General features: G+C 36.3%; 1 protein-coding gene across 4 annotated transcripts in view; it reads left to right on the forward strand.

Moving 5' to 3' along the window:
- The window catches only part of LOC121152620 (U2 snRNP associated SURP domain containing), a 49,510-nt gene that overhangs the window by 15,923 nt on the left and 16,303 nt on the right, over positions 1-17,284 (forward strand). For 2 of the 4 annotated variants that reach the window (XM_040974748.1, XM_040974750.1), the window contains exons 5-19: positions 499-613; positions 1,038-1,171; positions 4,702-4,769; positions 5,292-5,386; positions 5,468-5,503; positions 5,589-5,671; positions 7,999-8,164; positions 8,373-8,584; positions 9,534-9,577; positions 12,663-12,767; positions 13,641-13,707; positions 13,787-13,950; positions 15,076-15,238; positions 15,719-15,798; positions 16,517-16,604. In XM_040974748.1, coding sequence (XP_040830682.1) covers positions 499-613; positions 1,038-1,171; positions 4,702-4,769; positions 5,292-5,386; positions 5,468-5,503; positions 5,589-5,671; positions 7,999-8,164; positions 8,373-8,584; positions 9,534-9,577; positions 12,663-12,767; positions 13,641-13,707; positions 13,787-13,950; positions 15,076-15,238; positions 15,719-15,798; positions 16,517-16,604 — 1,620 coding nt within the window. Of the gene's footprint in view, positions 1-498; positions 614-1,037; positions 1,172-4,701; positions 4,770-5,291; positions 5,387-5,467; positions 5,504-5,588; positions 5,672-7,998; positions 8,165-8,372; positions 8,585-9,533; positions 9,578-12,662; positions 12,768-13,640; positions 13,708-13,786; positions 13,951-15,075; positions 15,239-15,718; positions 15,799-16,516; positions 16,605-17,284 lie in introns of those variants that run through there. The other 2 variants (XM_040974749.1, XM_040974751.1) reach the window with 2 other exon arrangements.

The raw sequence follows: 17,284 nt of genomic DNA on the forward strand, positions 1-17,284 counted from the left end.
GCCTTTATTTTCTGTACTGTGTCCTTTGACTTTTTGTTCATGCATGCTTTGGAATATTTAAAATATCCATAATTGGAAATGCCAAGATTGTTTTAAGCTGCTTTTCTTTGGTGTCACCTCTGAAGTAGGCATCACTGCTACAACTTCTGATTCTTGTCTTTGGTTTGAAAGTAGCTCTTTATATTCACAAAGTCACCAGAATTGGTAAAAATTAAAAGTGTTAAGTAGACTTTTCTGTAAATATAATCAATTTTTAATATAACTTGTAAGTCTATACAAGGTCAGTCTTTCCTGATATCACAAATTATCTGAAGAGGAAAATAGCTTTTCCTAGTTTCAGTGTTTAATATCTATTTAGAATTAGGTGTTGTTATTTTTTTTTTTTTTTGAGACTGCTTAATTTGGAAAAGGAGGCGTTTTCCTTTACATTATTTTTAATGAATTTAACCTTATGTGCAGTAACTTTATATTATGATTGATACTTTCCTGTATATTTAGGAGGATGAAAAGGCAGCTGCTGAGATTTATGAAGAATTCCTTGCTGCTTTTGAAGGAGGTGATGGTAATAAAGTAAAGACCTTTGTGCGAGGAGGTGTTGTTAATGCAGCTAAAGGTAGGTGTTAGCCTTGCCCTGGGTTGGGTGACTCCGTAGATAATTAAGGAGGAAGGTGGTTCTTTGGGCTTTTGTGTTTGCTTTCTGTCAGCACCCTCTAGTGGTTACATTAATTAGCCAAGTAAATGACCAAATGTGGATTGATGGGATGTTACGACTAGATAACGGTGATTTTGTACCTTTGCTTTGGGGTTTCAGGATGGCTGAACATTTTGCAGTATGTTTAATATAGTTCATAGTTTTACTATAAAATAAATGTTTGAATTTTTGTGGGTAAGGCAGTATATTTGTGTTTAATTTCGTATCTTTCAGTGTTGATAGGTCTTAATACTAAAAAATATCAACTGATTTGTGTTAGTTTTACAAAGTGAAGAAAAACAAGTAATGTGAAAATAGTTTTGAAGCTTAATATTTTAAATTGCAGAAGAACATGAAACAGATGAAAAAAGAGGTAAAATTTATAAGCCATCTTCAAGATTTGCAGATCAGAAGAATCCTCCAAATCAGTCATCCAATGAAAGACCACCATCACTTCTTGTAATAGAAACCAAAAAACCTGTAAGTCATACTTAGTAATTGGAGATTTATGTTCAGAGATGACACTACCAATGGCAGTTTTTAATCAGGATACTGGCACTGTGAGTAGGACTTTGATCTATTTATTTTTTAATCAGGAGTAAATTTTTAGTTTTAATGCTTTCTATCCCAGTAATGTACTTGGATGAGAAATAATAAAGTAGAAGACGGACTTTTTTTATGCTCTTTGGAGCAGTGTTTATTTGCTGCTACTACTAACTGTACATATCCTACAAGTCAAAACAAGCTGTGTTTAGGTACAAATGTAAACTGTTTAGGGTAAAAATATGAAATGATGTGACTGTTTTTAAGCAGTCTGAACAGAGGTATTTAAATTGTAGTATTGATTTCATAGGACAGTTTTGGAAGTCACTGACAAATAGTGATATTGCCTTTAAAAAATTAGATATTTATGTGAAAGGCTGGGGGAAGGGTTCAAAGAAGGAGATATGGATAAGGAGACTATCCACCTGCCGGTTTGCTTCCCAGGTGTCTGCTACACCTGAGGCTGGGCCAGACTGGGGTTTGCTGGGAAGTCAGTCCTGGTCTCCCACGTGAGGATCAGGTGGCAGGGAGGGAATTGCTTGAGCTGAAATGTGCCTCCCAGTTTGTGCGCTAATAGAAATCTGAAATCGGGTCCAGAACTGTGGCTTGAGCTGAGGCCTCCTGCCATGTCCCAAGATGGCTTGTAGCATCTAATGTAGCCACAAATCACTGCCAATACATCATCTTGTAATTACTGTGAGTTGTGAAAAAAATGATTCTTGTGAGATTTTTGTAGGGGATGATAGATATGAGGCTGAAATATGGTTGTATTCACTAGTGAGGCTGATCTTTTGTGATTTTTAAGATGGTTCTGAAAGCAACTTCTTAATAGCTTTACTGACATACATTTCACATATTACACTTAGGACTATTGGATAATTTTTCCCTATACTAAGAGTTGTCCAGGAATTACTACATAATTTCAGAACATTTTTATCATTCTTGAAAGAAACCCTATGTTCATAATGGATCCTCTTTACAACCACTCATCTATTTTCTTTCTCTTTTGATATAACTTCTGGACATTCTGTACACATAGAGTCATGTAATATGTGATCTTTGTGTCTCAATTTTTTACTTGGCATAATTCTTCAAAATTCACCCCTGTGGCATGTATCAGGACTTCATTCCTTCTTGTGGTTGAAGAATACTCCATTTTATGGATGGTACTTTGCTATTCATTATCTGAAGGACATTTGATTTATTTCAACTATAAGACTTGCAACTATAAATGTGTATGAGCTCTTGTGTGTACAAATGTTTTCATTTCGGTAAATGTACACAGAGATACTTTGTGTGGCGCAGGTGTTGTGGTGGAGAGGGTTAAGTGGCTGCCTGTGATACTAGCATCTCATTTTAAACCACCAGTTGAGTCCTGAATGCACTGCCTCAGATGTAGCTCCCTGCTAAAGTGCTTGGGAAAGCAGCAAAAAATAGCCTAAGTACCTGGGCCCTGCCCCCCACGTGGGAGACCTGGATGGGGTTCCTGGCTCCTGGCTTCTGCCCGGACTAGTTCTGGCCATTGCAGCCATTTGGGAAATGAAGCAGCACAGGAAAGATCTTTCCTTTCTACCCACCTCCTCTCTTTGTCTTCTTTCCTCCTCCCTTGCTTCCTCTTTCAACATAAATAAATACAAGTTTACTGTGGTGACAAGAACTTTTAAAATTTGTGCTAGGTTTTCATAATAAGCATTATCCACAAGCCTTTTGAAGGTCCTTGTATACTTGAGTGGCACCTGACATGTGCCAAAGAAAAGTTAAATTCCATGTATGTCTTTTTAAAGTATCTGTACATAGCTGCAATTGGAATTGCTGGTTAGCATGGTGACTGTATGTTTAAAATCTTGAAACTGACACACTGTACCAGTTATTTTCCACTGTTTGCCTTTAATCCTAAGCGATAATAGGAGGTTTCTATTTTCCCGTCATCAACTTTTTTTTGTCATTTTTGTTACACTTCATTGTGGCTTTGATTTGCACACCTGTAAGATGAGCATCTTTTTATGTTTATTGTTCAGATTTTATTTTTTGGAGAAATGTATTCAAGTTGTTGGCCTGTTTTTAAGTTGGGCTTTTTATTGTTGAGTTTTAACATCAGTTTACATGTTCTGGAGAAGTTTCTTTTCAGCTATATTATATTTTCAAGTGTTTTCTTCCTCCCTGCTTCCTTCCTTCCTTTGTTCCTTCCTTCTGCTGGTTAACTTTCAGATGGCTGTTGAAACAGCTAGTGCTGGTTTGGGAGCTGGGAACTCCGTCCAGTTCTTGTGTGTGGGTGGTGGAAACCCAGTCACTTGAATCATTGGCGCTGCTTTCTGGACGGATTGTTGGGGAAGCTGGAGTTGAGAGTTGGAGCTGGGAATAGAATCCAGGCATTCTGATGCGGGACATGGGCTTTCTTGACTCGGCTAACTGTACTCTCCTGCATTTTCTTGATTGAAGTGTAGGAATATTTTATAGCTTTTGGTGTAATAGCTAGGCAGTCATGACCAGGGCAAGATGATGAAGATTCATTACTGTTTTTCTATAAGTGCTTTATGATTTTAGCTTTTATATTTAGGCCTGTGAACCATTTTGAGTTAATTTTTGTGTGTGGTCTGAAATAAGTCCTTTCATTCTTACTCACATCTTATTATTTAATTGTCCCAGCATCATTTGTCAAAAACGTATTTCTCAATTGAATTACCTTGGCTTAAAAAAAATAATTTAGATAGCAGAGTTAGGAGAGAGATATACACAGAATCTTTTATCCATTGGTTCACTTTCCAAATGGCTACAAATGAAGCCAGGAGGCCAGAGCTTCATCCGAATATCTTCATGCATGTTGGGGCCCAAGTACTTTGAACATCACCTGTACCCTTTCCCAGGCATATTAGTAGGGAGCTGAATCAGATGTGGAGCATCTGGGATTTGAACCAGTGTCTATGTGGGATGCTGGCATTGCATTAGCGTGGTATGGCATAACACTAGTCCCACCTTGACATTTTTAAAAGAGAGATTCTAAAGGTGGATTTAGCAGCAGGTTTTTAAAAAATGAATTTATTAATACATTAGTTTGTTAGCACTAGAAGTAGTTTTAAAGGGGTATTCAAGGCTATTACTCAATGATTCAGTAATTCTTAACTTTGTAAGACACAGCATCCATTTTTGTTAGGTGTTGCTAGCAGTAATGTTACATTTCCCTTTAGAAGCTTGATGTTTCTTAATCTTTCCCTTATTCCCCAGCAGCCCCACTGTCAGGCTTTTGGGAAGATAAAAGTTAGTGGCTCCTTTAAGACAACTGATTGTCATTTTAATGACTTACTTAAATAATTTATTTGGGGGTACCAGGAAGAGAAATTCAATGACAGACATGTCCTTTTTACTTAAAAATTGGGATTGACAATGATTTTAAAATGATCTTACTTTTGAGCCATTAGTTTTGTTTAACATTCCCTTGTTTAAAGTATAACTTGTCATATCCTTCATAGCCATTGAAGAAGGGGGAGAAAGAAAAGAAAAAAAGCAATTTGGAACTCTTCAAAGAAGAGTTGAAACAGTAAGTTTCATCATGGAGAGTTACTATCCTAGGTTTGTGACAGTTACAGATTCAGGTATGAAGAATGTGTTATCAGCTAGTTATTAACCAGCTTGTTGCAGAAGTTGTTTTAGATATTCTGATAATATTTTTGTGGGGTATGTTAGAAGTGAATTAACATTCAGTTCAGTGTTAAGTTTGTATTATATGAATCCAGTTGATTAATGTCCTGTGATTTGTTTCCAGTGGTAGCAGTATATTCACTGTCATGGGGTATAAGGAGTGAATAAACTTTGCAATTAAAACGATCAGTTTTTATAATGTTGATTTCTGCCTCATCTTAAAAATGGTCTTTATTTTCCATTGCTAGGATGGTATCATCAGAAATTTGCTAGAGGCTCTCTTGTAGCTAAGGGGCTCCCTAATCATGGTTGTCAGTATTGGTAACCAGTAACTTGAAAGTATGTGAAGTTACATGAAAAACTCTTAGTGTGTATGAACAAATTGTGGCTTGTTTTTGGTAATTATAAGTATTTTTAACAGAATTCAGGAAGAGCGTGATGAGAGACATAAAACAAAAGGCAGGTTAAGTCGATTTGAGCCTCCTCAGTCAGATTCGGATGGTCAGCGTCGTTCTAGTAAGTGACATTACTTTAGTATGTATGATTGTGATTCGTTATTCTAAAAACTAAGAGTTTTTCTCTTTTCCTTCTTTTAAGTGGATGCGCCTTCAAGAAGAAATAGATCATCTGGTGGTAATACAGTTTTTTGCTTTTTTTAACTAATAAATTGTCCAAACTTTGTATTTTGGAGGTTATAATTGTTTTTTCTTTACTCTAGTTCTTGATGATTATGCTCCTGGCTCACATGATGTAGGCGATCCAAGCACTACTAATTTATACCTTGGAAACATTAATCCACAGGTAATATTTAGGAAAGTAAGATGAATATTAGCTCTATGTTTTATGCTGTTGAAAGCAAGCTGTTTTGTATTCAGTAAAAAAGCCAGAATTCAAAGTTGTAGGTAGTTTTTAAAATTGTCTTGTAAACTAAAGACTTAATGGTGTGACCTAAAATCGTTCTCCCACTGATTCAGCAAGACTTGTTTTATCTTTCATTAACTGGAATGTATTTTAAATCAGAAGTGGCTTTACTTTTCTGCTGTCTGGAACCAGTGGTGGATCGTGGTGTTTTGAGATTAACTCCAACTTATCATAGCTTGTTTTCTTATGGAGTCTTTCCTCACTTCAGTATGGTTAGTTTTATTGCAGAGGTGGTAGTGGTTGACTCATACTCTTTTAAAATAATATACTCTTTCTAAAGTTATATATTTGCTCTCTCCTTTGATGGTTGCTGAAAAAAGAAAGATAGTTAGAATCTTTTTTCTTGTTGCTTGTTGTTGACAAATATCTTCCTGCTTGACTTAAATGTGTGTAATTAGCTAATAACTAAACTGCTTGAACAATGCTGCTAAAAATCTAAACATCATCACTGGAAGAACAGTTTATTTAGAACCTAGGGTCGTTAAATACAAGAGTTGGAATGGCTTTTGTGAGCTACTTGAGTGATCTTGATAGTTCTGAGATGTTGGCCTCCTTGCACCAAGGTTGAGAAAATCTTTCCAAGGTCTGTTAGTTGACAAAGTTTACCATAGTGCATTCACAAACCCAAGGACATGCTGCAGAACTTGGTCAGGAGAATAATCCAACCTGTTGTGCATTCTGTCCTCTGACAAGGCGCTCATTGTCGCCTGCTAGCCTAGATGAGCGGACTGTCATGTCCTTCAGGTGCATCTGGGCGTGCTGTCCACCACACAGGCATCAGCATGAGTGAAGAGACCCAGTCCTGATACATGCACTCCAAGGTCTGACTACACATCCTGTGATTTTCCCTGTGGCAGGGTCTGAGTCCAGTGGTCCAGTTGAGAAGTTCCCCAAGAAACCTTGTCTGGGATGACCTTAGACTTGACTCTGGTGTGTGCCAGTCAGTGCAAGGTCAGGTGTAGTTTGTCAGCTGTACTAGCGGATGCAGCTGCCTGGTCAGTTCCTGCATCTTACGCGAACCGATGAGTACTATGGCCCAGCCCAGCCAGCCAACCAGCCGGCCACAGACCCGATTCTCACTATAGCAGCAGGTGCTGCAGCCTAGTCAGGGCGACCTCCAATAGCCCTCACCAGGCCCACGCCCAGCCCCCGTTTTTGACTCTTGTGTGTGCCAGCTAGTGCAGAGTCAGGTGTGGTTTTTCAGCTGTTCCAGCTACACACTTACTGGTGGATGCAGCTACCTGGTCATCTCACCTCAGCACCGTATCTTAACCAGTAGGTGCTGCAGCCTAGCCTAGCCCATTCAACCTGCCACAAACCTGATCCTCATGCCATACCAGTAGCTGCTGCAACCTAGTTGGGACAACCCCCCAAAACCTCATTTAGGCCCACCCCCAATACTGGTTTTAGTGTGTGTTAGCCTCTGCTATGTCCTAGCTCAGACCAACCTGTGTCCCAATTGGCTCTTATGCACACCTGTAGGTGCTACAGTTTGGCTCAGCCAGACCCACCCCAGACCTAGCCCTCATGTATATTGACAGGTGCTACTGTCTTGTCCATGCTGGTCTTCCTATATCTCTGGTTCTTATGCTGACTGGCTATAGGTATAGTTTAGCTGGGGAGTCCCCACAGTTCCCCTGTCAGGCATGGATCTTAGATTTGCCAGGAGGCACTGTCGACGAACCTGACATGACAGTACTGCTATCCACAGTACAGCCTACTGTGGAGAGCTGGTGCTTCAGCTTATGCAGCTGACCCATTTAGGCTCTTGTGTATACCAGTGGGTGCAGCATCCTAGCCCAGTCTGGGCTGCCCCGTGGCCCAGCAAGGGAGTCCCCATAGTTCCCCTGCCAGGCCCTCTCCCAGCCCTGGGTCTTGTGTGTGCCAGCAGGTGCTGCGGCTAGTCTGAGATGGCCTGCTCCCAGCCCTTGGGGGTGGGTGAAGCAGCCTAGCCCAGCCTGGCCTTCCGTTAGCCCTCGTGATGTTGGCATCTTATATAGGTAAGACCGAAAGCTTCTGATAGGAAAAGATTTGTGAATTTTCCATGAGGGTAGAATTTTACCTGTATAGAGTTCCTAGTGCTTGAATGGTAGAATTAATATATTGTCCTTAATGTTATAAAAACTGCTTTGTTTTCTGTTGCATAGAATCTGTTTTCTTCCTTCCTCTACTTCATTCCTTTTCATACCAACACTGCCTTTTAATAGATGAATGAAGAAATGCTGTGCCAAGAATTTGGGAGATTTGGACCATTAGCCAGTGTGAAAATTATGTGGCCTAGAACTGATGAAGAAAGAGCAAGAGAGAGAAATTGTGGTTTTGTGGCTTTCATGAATAGAAGAGATGCTGAAAGAGCTTTAAAAAATTTAAATGGTAAGAAAGTTTTTATTGCCATTGGTAAAATTCAGACTGGTTTGATTTAAAAAAATAATAATAAAAATCATAATATGGAGAAAATGGGCCTAAAATGGAGAGGCTAAAAATTGAAAAAAAAAAAAAAATCAAGTCATCAGAAGTATTTTCTTCTATTATCAAAGTAAACTTTTTGTTTTTTTGTTTGTTTTGTCTTTTTTTTTTGTAGGAAAAATGATTATGTCTTTTGAAATGAAGTTAGGTTGGGGTAAAGCTGTACCTATTCCTCCACATCCAATATACATTCCTCCTTCTATGATGGAACATACGCTTCCCCCACCTCCTTCCGGACTGCCTTTTAACGCGCAACCTAGAGAACGGTTAAAAAACCCCAATGCTCCCATGTTACCACCACCCAAAAACAAGGAGGATTTTGAGAAGGTAATTTTAAAAGTGTACATAGGGCTGCATCTAGTTTGTAAATACTAAGTCTGTGGTAGTATTTCTTTTCAACAACTTTATAGAAAAAGTGTGTATAATTCTGTTTGACAACTCTTAAAAAAATAAATAAATGTGTTCCCTGCCTTAGCCCATGGAAACCCTGTATTGAAATACTAGGTTATATCTTTTTTTTTTTTTTTTTTTGTCGCTATCATTCCTTTTTTGACTACTTGTTAAGTTTTTTTCCCCTTCTATGTCCAGTGTTGTAACCAGGCTTAAGTGCAGTATCTAAATTTACTTTGTTTAATATTCCCTTGTTACTTTATTGGTTAAGTGCACTGAATTAGAAAGACTCCTTAAATAGTTAAATTGTTTGGATAGCAGCTAGCTAACTTAGTTCTCAAGGTCTGAGATATTAGAATATTTGAGAGCATATGTGGATTTTTTAAAAAAGTTAACTAACCTAGTAAAAGCAAGGGTGAGTATTTCCTTTTTATTAAATATAAAACCAACCTAATTGAAAGTTATAAGAATTTGTTGGTTCTGTTATGGATTAATTACACTTAAAAATGAAAAATGACAGGGCTGGTTTTAAAGGCTTGGGAACAAAGTAGCAAACTGTATGGTCAGAAGCAAACAGTTAATGATTTCACAAATTAAAATCTTTATCTGATAATTCTCAGTGTAGTACCTATTTCAGTGCATTAGTGTGCATTCTGGCAGGAATGTTCTGATTCTTTGCATTTGGTGAACGCTTATTGTTCACTGAACACATCCATTTGCATTTATGTAATTGCTTAGTGTATAATTACTTCAAATGCAGTGATTGCCTGCAAAACTTGTGATTTAGATGTGTAGTGTTTTCAATGCATATGTATATTTTTGCTTGTTACTTGTTAACAATACTCACATATTCTATGTTTATTATCTGATGTGACTTCATATACAGACTCTGTCGCAAGCCATAGTCAAAGTGGTTATCCCAACAGAAAGGTACATGTTTTTCTTTATTATTACTGATCTAAATATAGACAATATCCCCTTCTGAATTAAAAGAAAAATGGTGTTGAGGAAAAGGTAATATCTTGACTGAGCAATGGTTTCTTTGCAGTACTTTTGGGGGTGGGTATATGAAATGTAACTAGCATTAGCGTATTTTACAATTTTATGCCATTGTCTTTTTTGTTTTTGTACTCATCAGTGTAGGGAATTTATATAGTGTTAGGTAGACTGTTAGTAGATTTAAAGTGGAGTTGATGGTCTAATAATGAGACTGTTAGCATGGGAAAAATAGGTGTTTTAAATGTTCATTTAATTTTATTTAGGTAATGTTGCAATTTGACACAGTCTGCTGTTGCTTTTTCTTGGTTCCTGAATTACCTGCATTTATATACAACTTTGGTTGAGTTCTCCTTACTGAAGACATGGTTTTGGTTTTTTCCTAATTGATTTTTTTAAGAAGAGATTTTTTTTTGGTGAAGATTTGATATCCCAGGAAGTTTTTTGCGACAACAAAGATATTTGGAATTCTTTTTATTTCCCTTTCCTTCTTTCTGTTTTCCTTTCTCAACATACTGTCATAGCAGCACTCATATTCTAGGTATGCTCTTGCTCAGTCAAGCTAAGCCTTTTCCCAAACACATGAACACAACACCGGTTGGATAATCAATGAACACAAAGAATACCAAATTCTCTTTGACATTGGCCTTGGTGAGCAACACCAGCTGAACTGTCTGCGGCAGCGGGGGACCAGGAAAACACCATGGGATGGATTGGGAGAGTATACAGTTTTTGACCAGACATTGGTACGATCAACTCCAATAAATGTGGTTTTATTATAACTGAGAGACGATAATTTTTTTGGTTGTTGTTACCCAGAGTAAGATAATTATTTTAAAATAAAATAATGCACTTTTAATATATCATCTTTTTGTACTACACTGCTTCATTCTGATAGAAAAGCCACCATTTTTTATATTAAGAAATTAAAACACACAGTCCTTAAGGAACAAGAGTGTGATTAAGTTCTTTACAAATTTTTGAATTCAAGATAGTAACAGTTAATTGTCAGATTTTGATTTTAAGTAATCATGAAACATTAAAAAATGTTTAATTAGGAAAAAATATTTTTATCAGTTACAAGCCTGTTTAAAACTATAGTGGGTTTTTTTTCCACCATTAAAACAGTCACAGGAGTGTATTTTTGTAATATTCCAAAGCACAATATTTAGTTATAGCTTTATGTGTGGCTCAGCATACTTCTAAACAAAATTTTGAATATACATTTGGCTGAAACATCAGCGTGATGTTGGAATGAATCCTTTGGTTTTAAACTTGCTGCACCATTTTTCATCTACTTTTAATACTGAAGTCAAGTTGCTTTTGACTTAATTTACGCAAGTTTCTGGATGTATATGTGTGTACATAGCTATATAATGTTTGTCCACCTAGTAATTGGCCATTTTGTGATATACCAAATTTGTTTTAGTTTTAATTTAACTCATCAAGTGGGAATTTGGGAACTGAATCATAACTTTGGATTCTCTCCCTTTCTTCAAAATAGTACCATGGACGCTTACTGTATGTTCTCATTTTGATATTAAGAACTGCATATTTGCACAGCAAGTTATAATTAAGTGAGAACATTTTTAATTTAAAATTAAGCCATGTTTTTGGTTCTTTGGTCTTAATGAGGCTGAATTGATAGTTTTCAATATACACTTTCCATTTGTAAACATTTAAGCATTTGTATAATTTTTGACCTTCATTAGACTCCCCCTTCCCCACCCCCCATCCCAACTGTGTAGCACTTGTGGAGCCCACCTAAGTAGATTTGTTTGGAAACAATGAGGAGATAATTATAGTCACAATGAGTTAGATTGTTTTACTGTTCATGTACTCTGAATCAGGGCATTATAGAGCCAAAATTGTTTTGTTTTATAACTGTATTTATTTATGTTCTAGCAGTTACATGAACTAATTTGAGTTGGGAATGCTAAAGATGTAATTTAGTGTGTGCCTTGTGCAAAGAGCCAATATCCTTTTGCTTTTCCCAGTTGTCGTTTGCCAGCTGTATGCTAGTGGACTGGTGAGATGAGAATTCCAAAGCAGCTTATGAATAAGGAATCATTTTTGCCTGACACTTTAATCACTCTCTAAAGTTGTGTTTGTAGTCTACTAAGTATCACATGACTTTAGGACTCACCTTTAGATTTTGAAAATACAGGCTTTCCATGAGTCCAACCAGTCAAATGCCTGTACTACAAAGTGGCATATATTTATTTGGACTTAAATTCTTGAAAATAATTGATACAAAAAATGGGAAGGGCATCTCACCATGTCCCCCTTTTTGGAAAGTGCTAAACTCCATTCATTTAATGCTTTGGCAGTACAGTTTTTTTCATTGGTTTCTTACTGCACAGGCAGAATTGTCAATGTGATGAGTGAACTAGTTTGAAATGTTGTCCAAAGGGATGTTGCCTCATTGAAAGTCAAATTTAATAAAAGCTCCATCAGGTATATATGGCCAGGGAAGTGTAGGAATTGGATGGATTTTTTATTAAATTAGGCCTAAAACTTGTTAAGTAGTTTTCCATTTTTATAAATTACAGTCATGGTCACAACATTTCAAAATTACTACATAAGTGCTTGAGTTAGGGAAATAAGGTAGTGTGTAAGCTTCAGATGGCTATAATGAATGCAGAGTCTCAGTTACTGAACTTACGTATTTGTAGCTTTCTGATTAGCTGTGATTCATAATTTAATATCTTGTTTTTGGAAAGTAAACTTAAGTGGCATTTTAAAAATTGAATCTTTATTACTGCGAGGGCGTTTTGTGGTTTCTCACCCTCCCCTTAAGCAGTCCTTCCCTTTCCCTCCTCCCCTCCCCTCCCCACCGCCCTGCTTCCTCTTAATGCATAAGGTATTAACATGTGGTCCAGTTTACCATATTGGTAATAAATTCTGTATTAGTCAGCAGAATAATCTTTTCCTGCACAATTATAGTAATTTAAGTCAAATGTAGTTTTATATAGTGGTAGGTCTGAATCCATTTTCTTTAACTCTGTTGTTGTTGTAGGAATTTGCTCGCTCTGATACATCGAATGATAGAGTTTGTTGTACGAGAAGGGCCGATGTTTGAAGCTATGATTATGAACAGAGAAATCAACAATCCTATGTTCAGGTGTGCATTTAAAAAAATTGATGATCAATTCTTAAGTGTATAGTTAAATATTTGCATTGTTGTGTAACTTTGACCACACCCATTCGGCCTTCATTAATGTTCTAAAATTGAAATTTTATACCCATTAAATAGTAACTCTTATCCCTGCCCTTTCATGCAAACTCCATTTGCTCTTGTTCCCATGAATTTGATAATGTTGTAGCATATGTTAGATTTTCTTCCTTTTAAAGACTAAATTATACTGTTATATATATATACCTATGTACTTATATGTGTGTGTATATATATATATAGCATATTCTGTATATCTCTGAGTATATATTTAAAAATATTTTTAGCTTATTTTCTGGAATTAATATTTGCAAGAAAAATGTTCTAAAAAGCATGAAATTAGTTTTGCTAGAGAATAAGTCAGTTTTAGTAATTAGAATAAAATGCTGAGATCAAGTTCCTGTTACATTTGATTTGGTTAATTAGCTTTATTTTAGTTTTCTTTAGAAGGGAAATACCTTGCATTATGCATTTCAATGAAAGTCTCTTCAATTGTGACATGTAATAGAACAAATTGAGTTATTTTAAAAGGAAATTGCTATCATGTGATGGCACTAATTTAACAGACACAGATCCTACAGTAATGTTTAGTGAATGGTAGGACTCAGCCAGGTGCATGCCTTCTGAGTGTGAATGGCAGACACATAGGCAACCTTGGGGGCAAGGCCATGAAGAGTGGGCAGTGCGTGCTGGGTGGCGCTGGTGGAGAAATTCCCTTTGGGAATACTTGCTTTCGGTGTTATTTAGAACTAAATAGAGAAATAATGTTTGTCATTTATTCATGCTCCCCTGAAGATAACTGTTAACTTTATGTTTGTTTAGATTCTTATTTGAAAACCAGACACCAGCTCATGTTTACTATAGATGGAAGCTTTATTCTATTCTGCAGGTAAGTGGAATCAATTATTAGTTAATTTTAACTCTGAGTTATTAGATCTCTGTAATGACCCTCTGGGTATATTGATTAGGGAGATTCACCTACTAAGTGGCGTACAGAAGATTTTCGTATGTTCAAAAATGGATCTTTTTGGAGGCCACCACCGTTAAATCCCTACCTCCATGGGATGTCAGAAGAGCAAGAGCAAGAAGCGTTCGTGGAGGAGCCTAGTAAAAAGGGAGCACTTAAGGAAGAGTAAGATGGCTTTCCTTTCTGTTACATTCTCAGAAAAGTTGCTTTTAATGATTGCTTCAATTAGTGGTCTCCCTAAGGTAGAATTTTTTTCATTTTTCATTTTAGAATGCTTAATAACATGTTTTACATATGCTTTATAATTTTAACCTTGACAGGTAAAAGTATTTGTCTTGTTAATTTTGACCCTTCTGATAGAAATTAATGCTGATCTCTTAAACATGACTAACATCTGTAGCATTGTAATACTTTTTAAGTTCCTGCAGAATTTAATGATCTGGGCACACTTAGAATTCTTACCTCTCTGCAAAATAAAGGGAGAAAATTACTATATGTCAGAGTTAGTTGTTGAGTATGCAAAGCTTTTCCAAAGAGTTTGCATTGTGTTAGAAACTGTGAGATAGCCACCATGGCAAAGTAGGTTATTGTTGGTGCGCATTCTGTCCTGGTGGGGTGTATTTTGCCTCATAGGAGGAAGCATAGTCTTTATTGAAGTTAGAATGAATGTGGAGGAGGGAAAGATACGGCTTCACCCCAACCTAACTTTATTTCAAAAATTGTAATTGTTTTTCTACAAAACAAGAAATCACTGTGATAAATTTCAAAAGTCAAAATGCATTGTTTGTGAGAGCATTTGCTAATGGAGTGTTAGAGTAATTGATTATAGTGGTTTCTGGTATTGATCTTCACTTTGGCCCAGGCGTCTACAACCTCAGCCCAAGGGCCAAATCCCTGTCTGTCTTCTCTACAGAAACAGTTCCTAGTTCCATGCAGAATTACTAGCATATAGCCTCCCTCCAAGGAAGGGGTTAAAGAGCATGAAGGATCTTCAGTATAATGGGATAGTAGGGCTGAGGCAATCTCAAATACTGTTGAAAAACTACCCAGAATTGTATTTTTATGTATGAATATGTAATTTATGAATTAAAAATACCACTGGAATTTTATTCAGGGCAAATTGTTTTTTGTTATATAGGTTCCGTAAAAAATCTTTAACAAATTTGAGAGGCTTAACAGTTCAATTTTCAGAATGATTTTATTGAGCTCCTAAGAAATTAATTTGTAAGCTGAAGCTGTAACGACATGGAAATGTGTATAGATATTTATGAGCTTAAAATGTATATTCAGGCAGAGGGACAAATTAGAAGAAATCTTACGAGGATTAACTCCAAGGAAAAATGATATTGGAGATGCAATGGTTTTCTGTCTTAATAATGCTGAAGCTGCTGAAGAAATAGTGGATTGTATTACTGAGTCATTGTCCATCTTAAAGACACCCCTTCCTAAAAAGGTATGACAGTGATTTTTCTTTATGAATTTAAAATTGTTAACCCATCTGAAAGACAGGACAGGTGCTGGGAGAGTACATATCTTCTATTCACTGGTTTTAGGAGTGCTTAATTAAGAAGAGGTGTGGTAATAGCTTTCTTTGGAGCTTGGGATTGGTTTTGTTTTTGTATGAAGAACTTCACTGATAAAACCTTTCCTTTGGTAGATAGTTCTTTTCCTTCTGCTAGAGAGACTAGCTGTGTTTGTTGATACATGTTAACAACAGCCTCAAGTATACATGAATTAACATAATATTCCTGCCGGTGACATGATTATGACGTGGAATTCCATGTAATTATTCCAATTAGTAGTGATTGTTGGAGTTAAACATTAGCCTTACACCACTGATTCTAGGTAATGACAGTACAGAAATTTTTATAGCCAGATTTTAGGTAGTGATTTTTATTTTTAATTCGTTTTGTGTTATCTTTTGGCATTACAGATTGCCAGATTATATTTGGTTTCTGATGTTTTGTACAACTCTTCAGCCAAAGTTGCCAATGCTTCATATTATAGAAAATTGTAAGTATACTGATGTAAGTTGATATTCTTGAAGTGAAAATTTAATGACTTCAGAAAAAAAGGAGGATATTTGCTAATGCTCATAGTGAAAAAATAGTCCTTATCTTAGTTTTGGAAGTTTTTGAAAATTGACTTTCATTCATGAACCAGTGTAAGCTAAATTACCAGTTTTTCGAATGCTTTTAGAAAATGTTTGTAGAAAATGCTTGTAAAATATAGTATGCAGATTTAATTATTTGTACCAAAATAAATTTTTTATTTCCACAAACTTTTGAAGTAATTTTGTGTAATGAACTGAAATCATGAAAATAATAGCAAAAATAAGACAAAGTTTATAACCTAATCTCTGGAAATGCAATCCGTGTTCTCTTATTCTATTTACTGTAGTCCACTAGTGTTTTCTGAGTCCATAGAGCTCGTACCACTAAACCCTTTACATATAACGCTTCCTTGCTTTGCAAAAACCTGTGTTTATTTTATGAAGTTTCTTGTAAGATAAAGAAGTTGTACTGCATTGCTTGAAACTATTAGATACATGGCAACGAAGGGAACTTGTATTTAAGATTCTTGAGGCATTTGCGGAACATTCAGAATGATAGTAAAAGCAATTCAATTGTGACTTAGAGTTCTTGCTTTTTAAGATTGTTTGAATTAGCATGCTGAATATGAGGTAGATTTTTATATGAATTCTATTTCAAAAATGTTATTTAATTTTCAGTTTTGAAACAAAATTGTGTCAGATATTTTCAGACCTCAATGCTACCTATCGTACAATTCAAGGCCATTTACAATCTGAAAACTTTAAGGTATGTGTATTTTACTGTTTTTCCCTAGTTTTCAAAACAGGCAGATGGTGAGGGCATTGGAGGGCTAAAGGGTGCGTATGACCACGTTAATAAAATTCTGCATGTCTTCGAAAGTTTTGAATGTCTTTGATTTTACTTTTATCACTTAAAAATATTTTACAGCATTAATTAGTGTTATTTTGTTAGATTAATAATTTAACTGTTAACTGTTTTCAGAAAGCACATTGAGAAAACGTATGACATATACAACTTAACTGGATTAAAGGACATACGTTTTAGTTGCTTATGCTTAAAAAGTATTGAATTAATTTTTTAAGAAAATTTGAAGGATGGGCCCAGCACGGTAGCTGAGCGGCTTAAATCCTCATCTTTCATGTACTGGCAAACCATATGGGCGCCAGTTCTAATCCCTGCAGCCCGGTCTCACATCCACTTTGCTTGAGCCCTGGGAAAGCTGTCGAGGACGGCCCAAGGCCTCAGGACCCTGTGCCCACATGAGAGACCGGGAGGAGACTTACGGCCTCGGATCAGCTCAGCTCGGGCCATTACAGCCGCTTGGGGAGTAAATCAACGAACAGAAAGTTTTCCAACCTCTCTCCTACTTTCTGTATATCTGACTTTCTAATAAATAAATAAATCTTTTCTTAAAATTTCTGAATGATGTAGACCCGTGTTAGGGA

The sequence above is a fragment of the Ochotona curzoniae genome, unplaced genomic scaffold, assembly GCF_017591425.1.
Source record: "Ochotona curzoniae isolate NIBS_2020 unplaced genomic scaffold, NIBS_Ocur_1.0 contig_2599, whole genome shotgun sequence".
NCBI classification, from domain to species: domain Eukaryota; kingdom Metazoa; phylum Chordata; class Mammalia; order Lagomorpha; family Ochotonidae; genus Ochotona; species Ochotona curzoniae.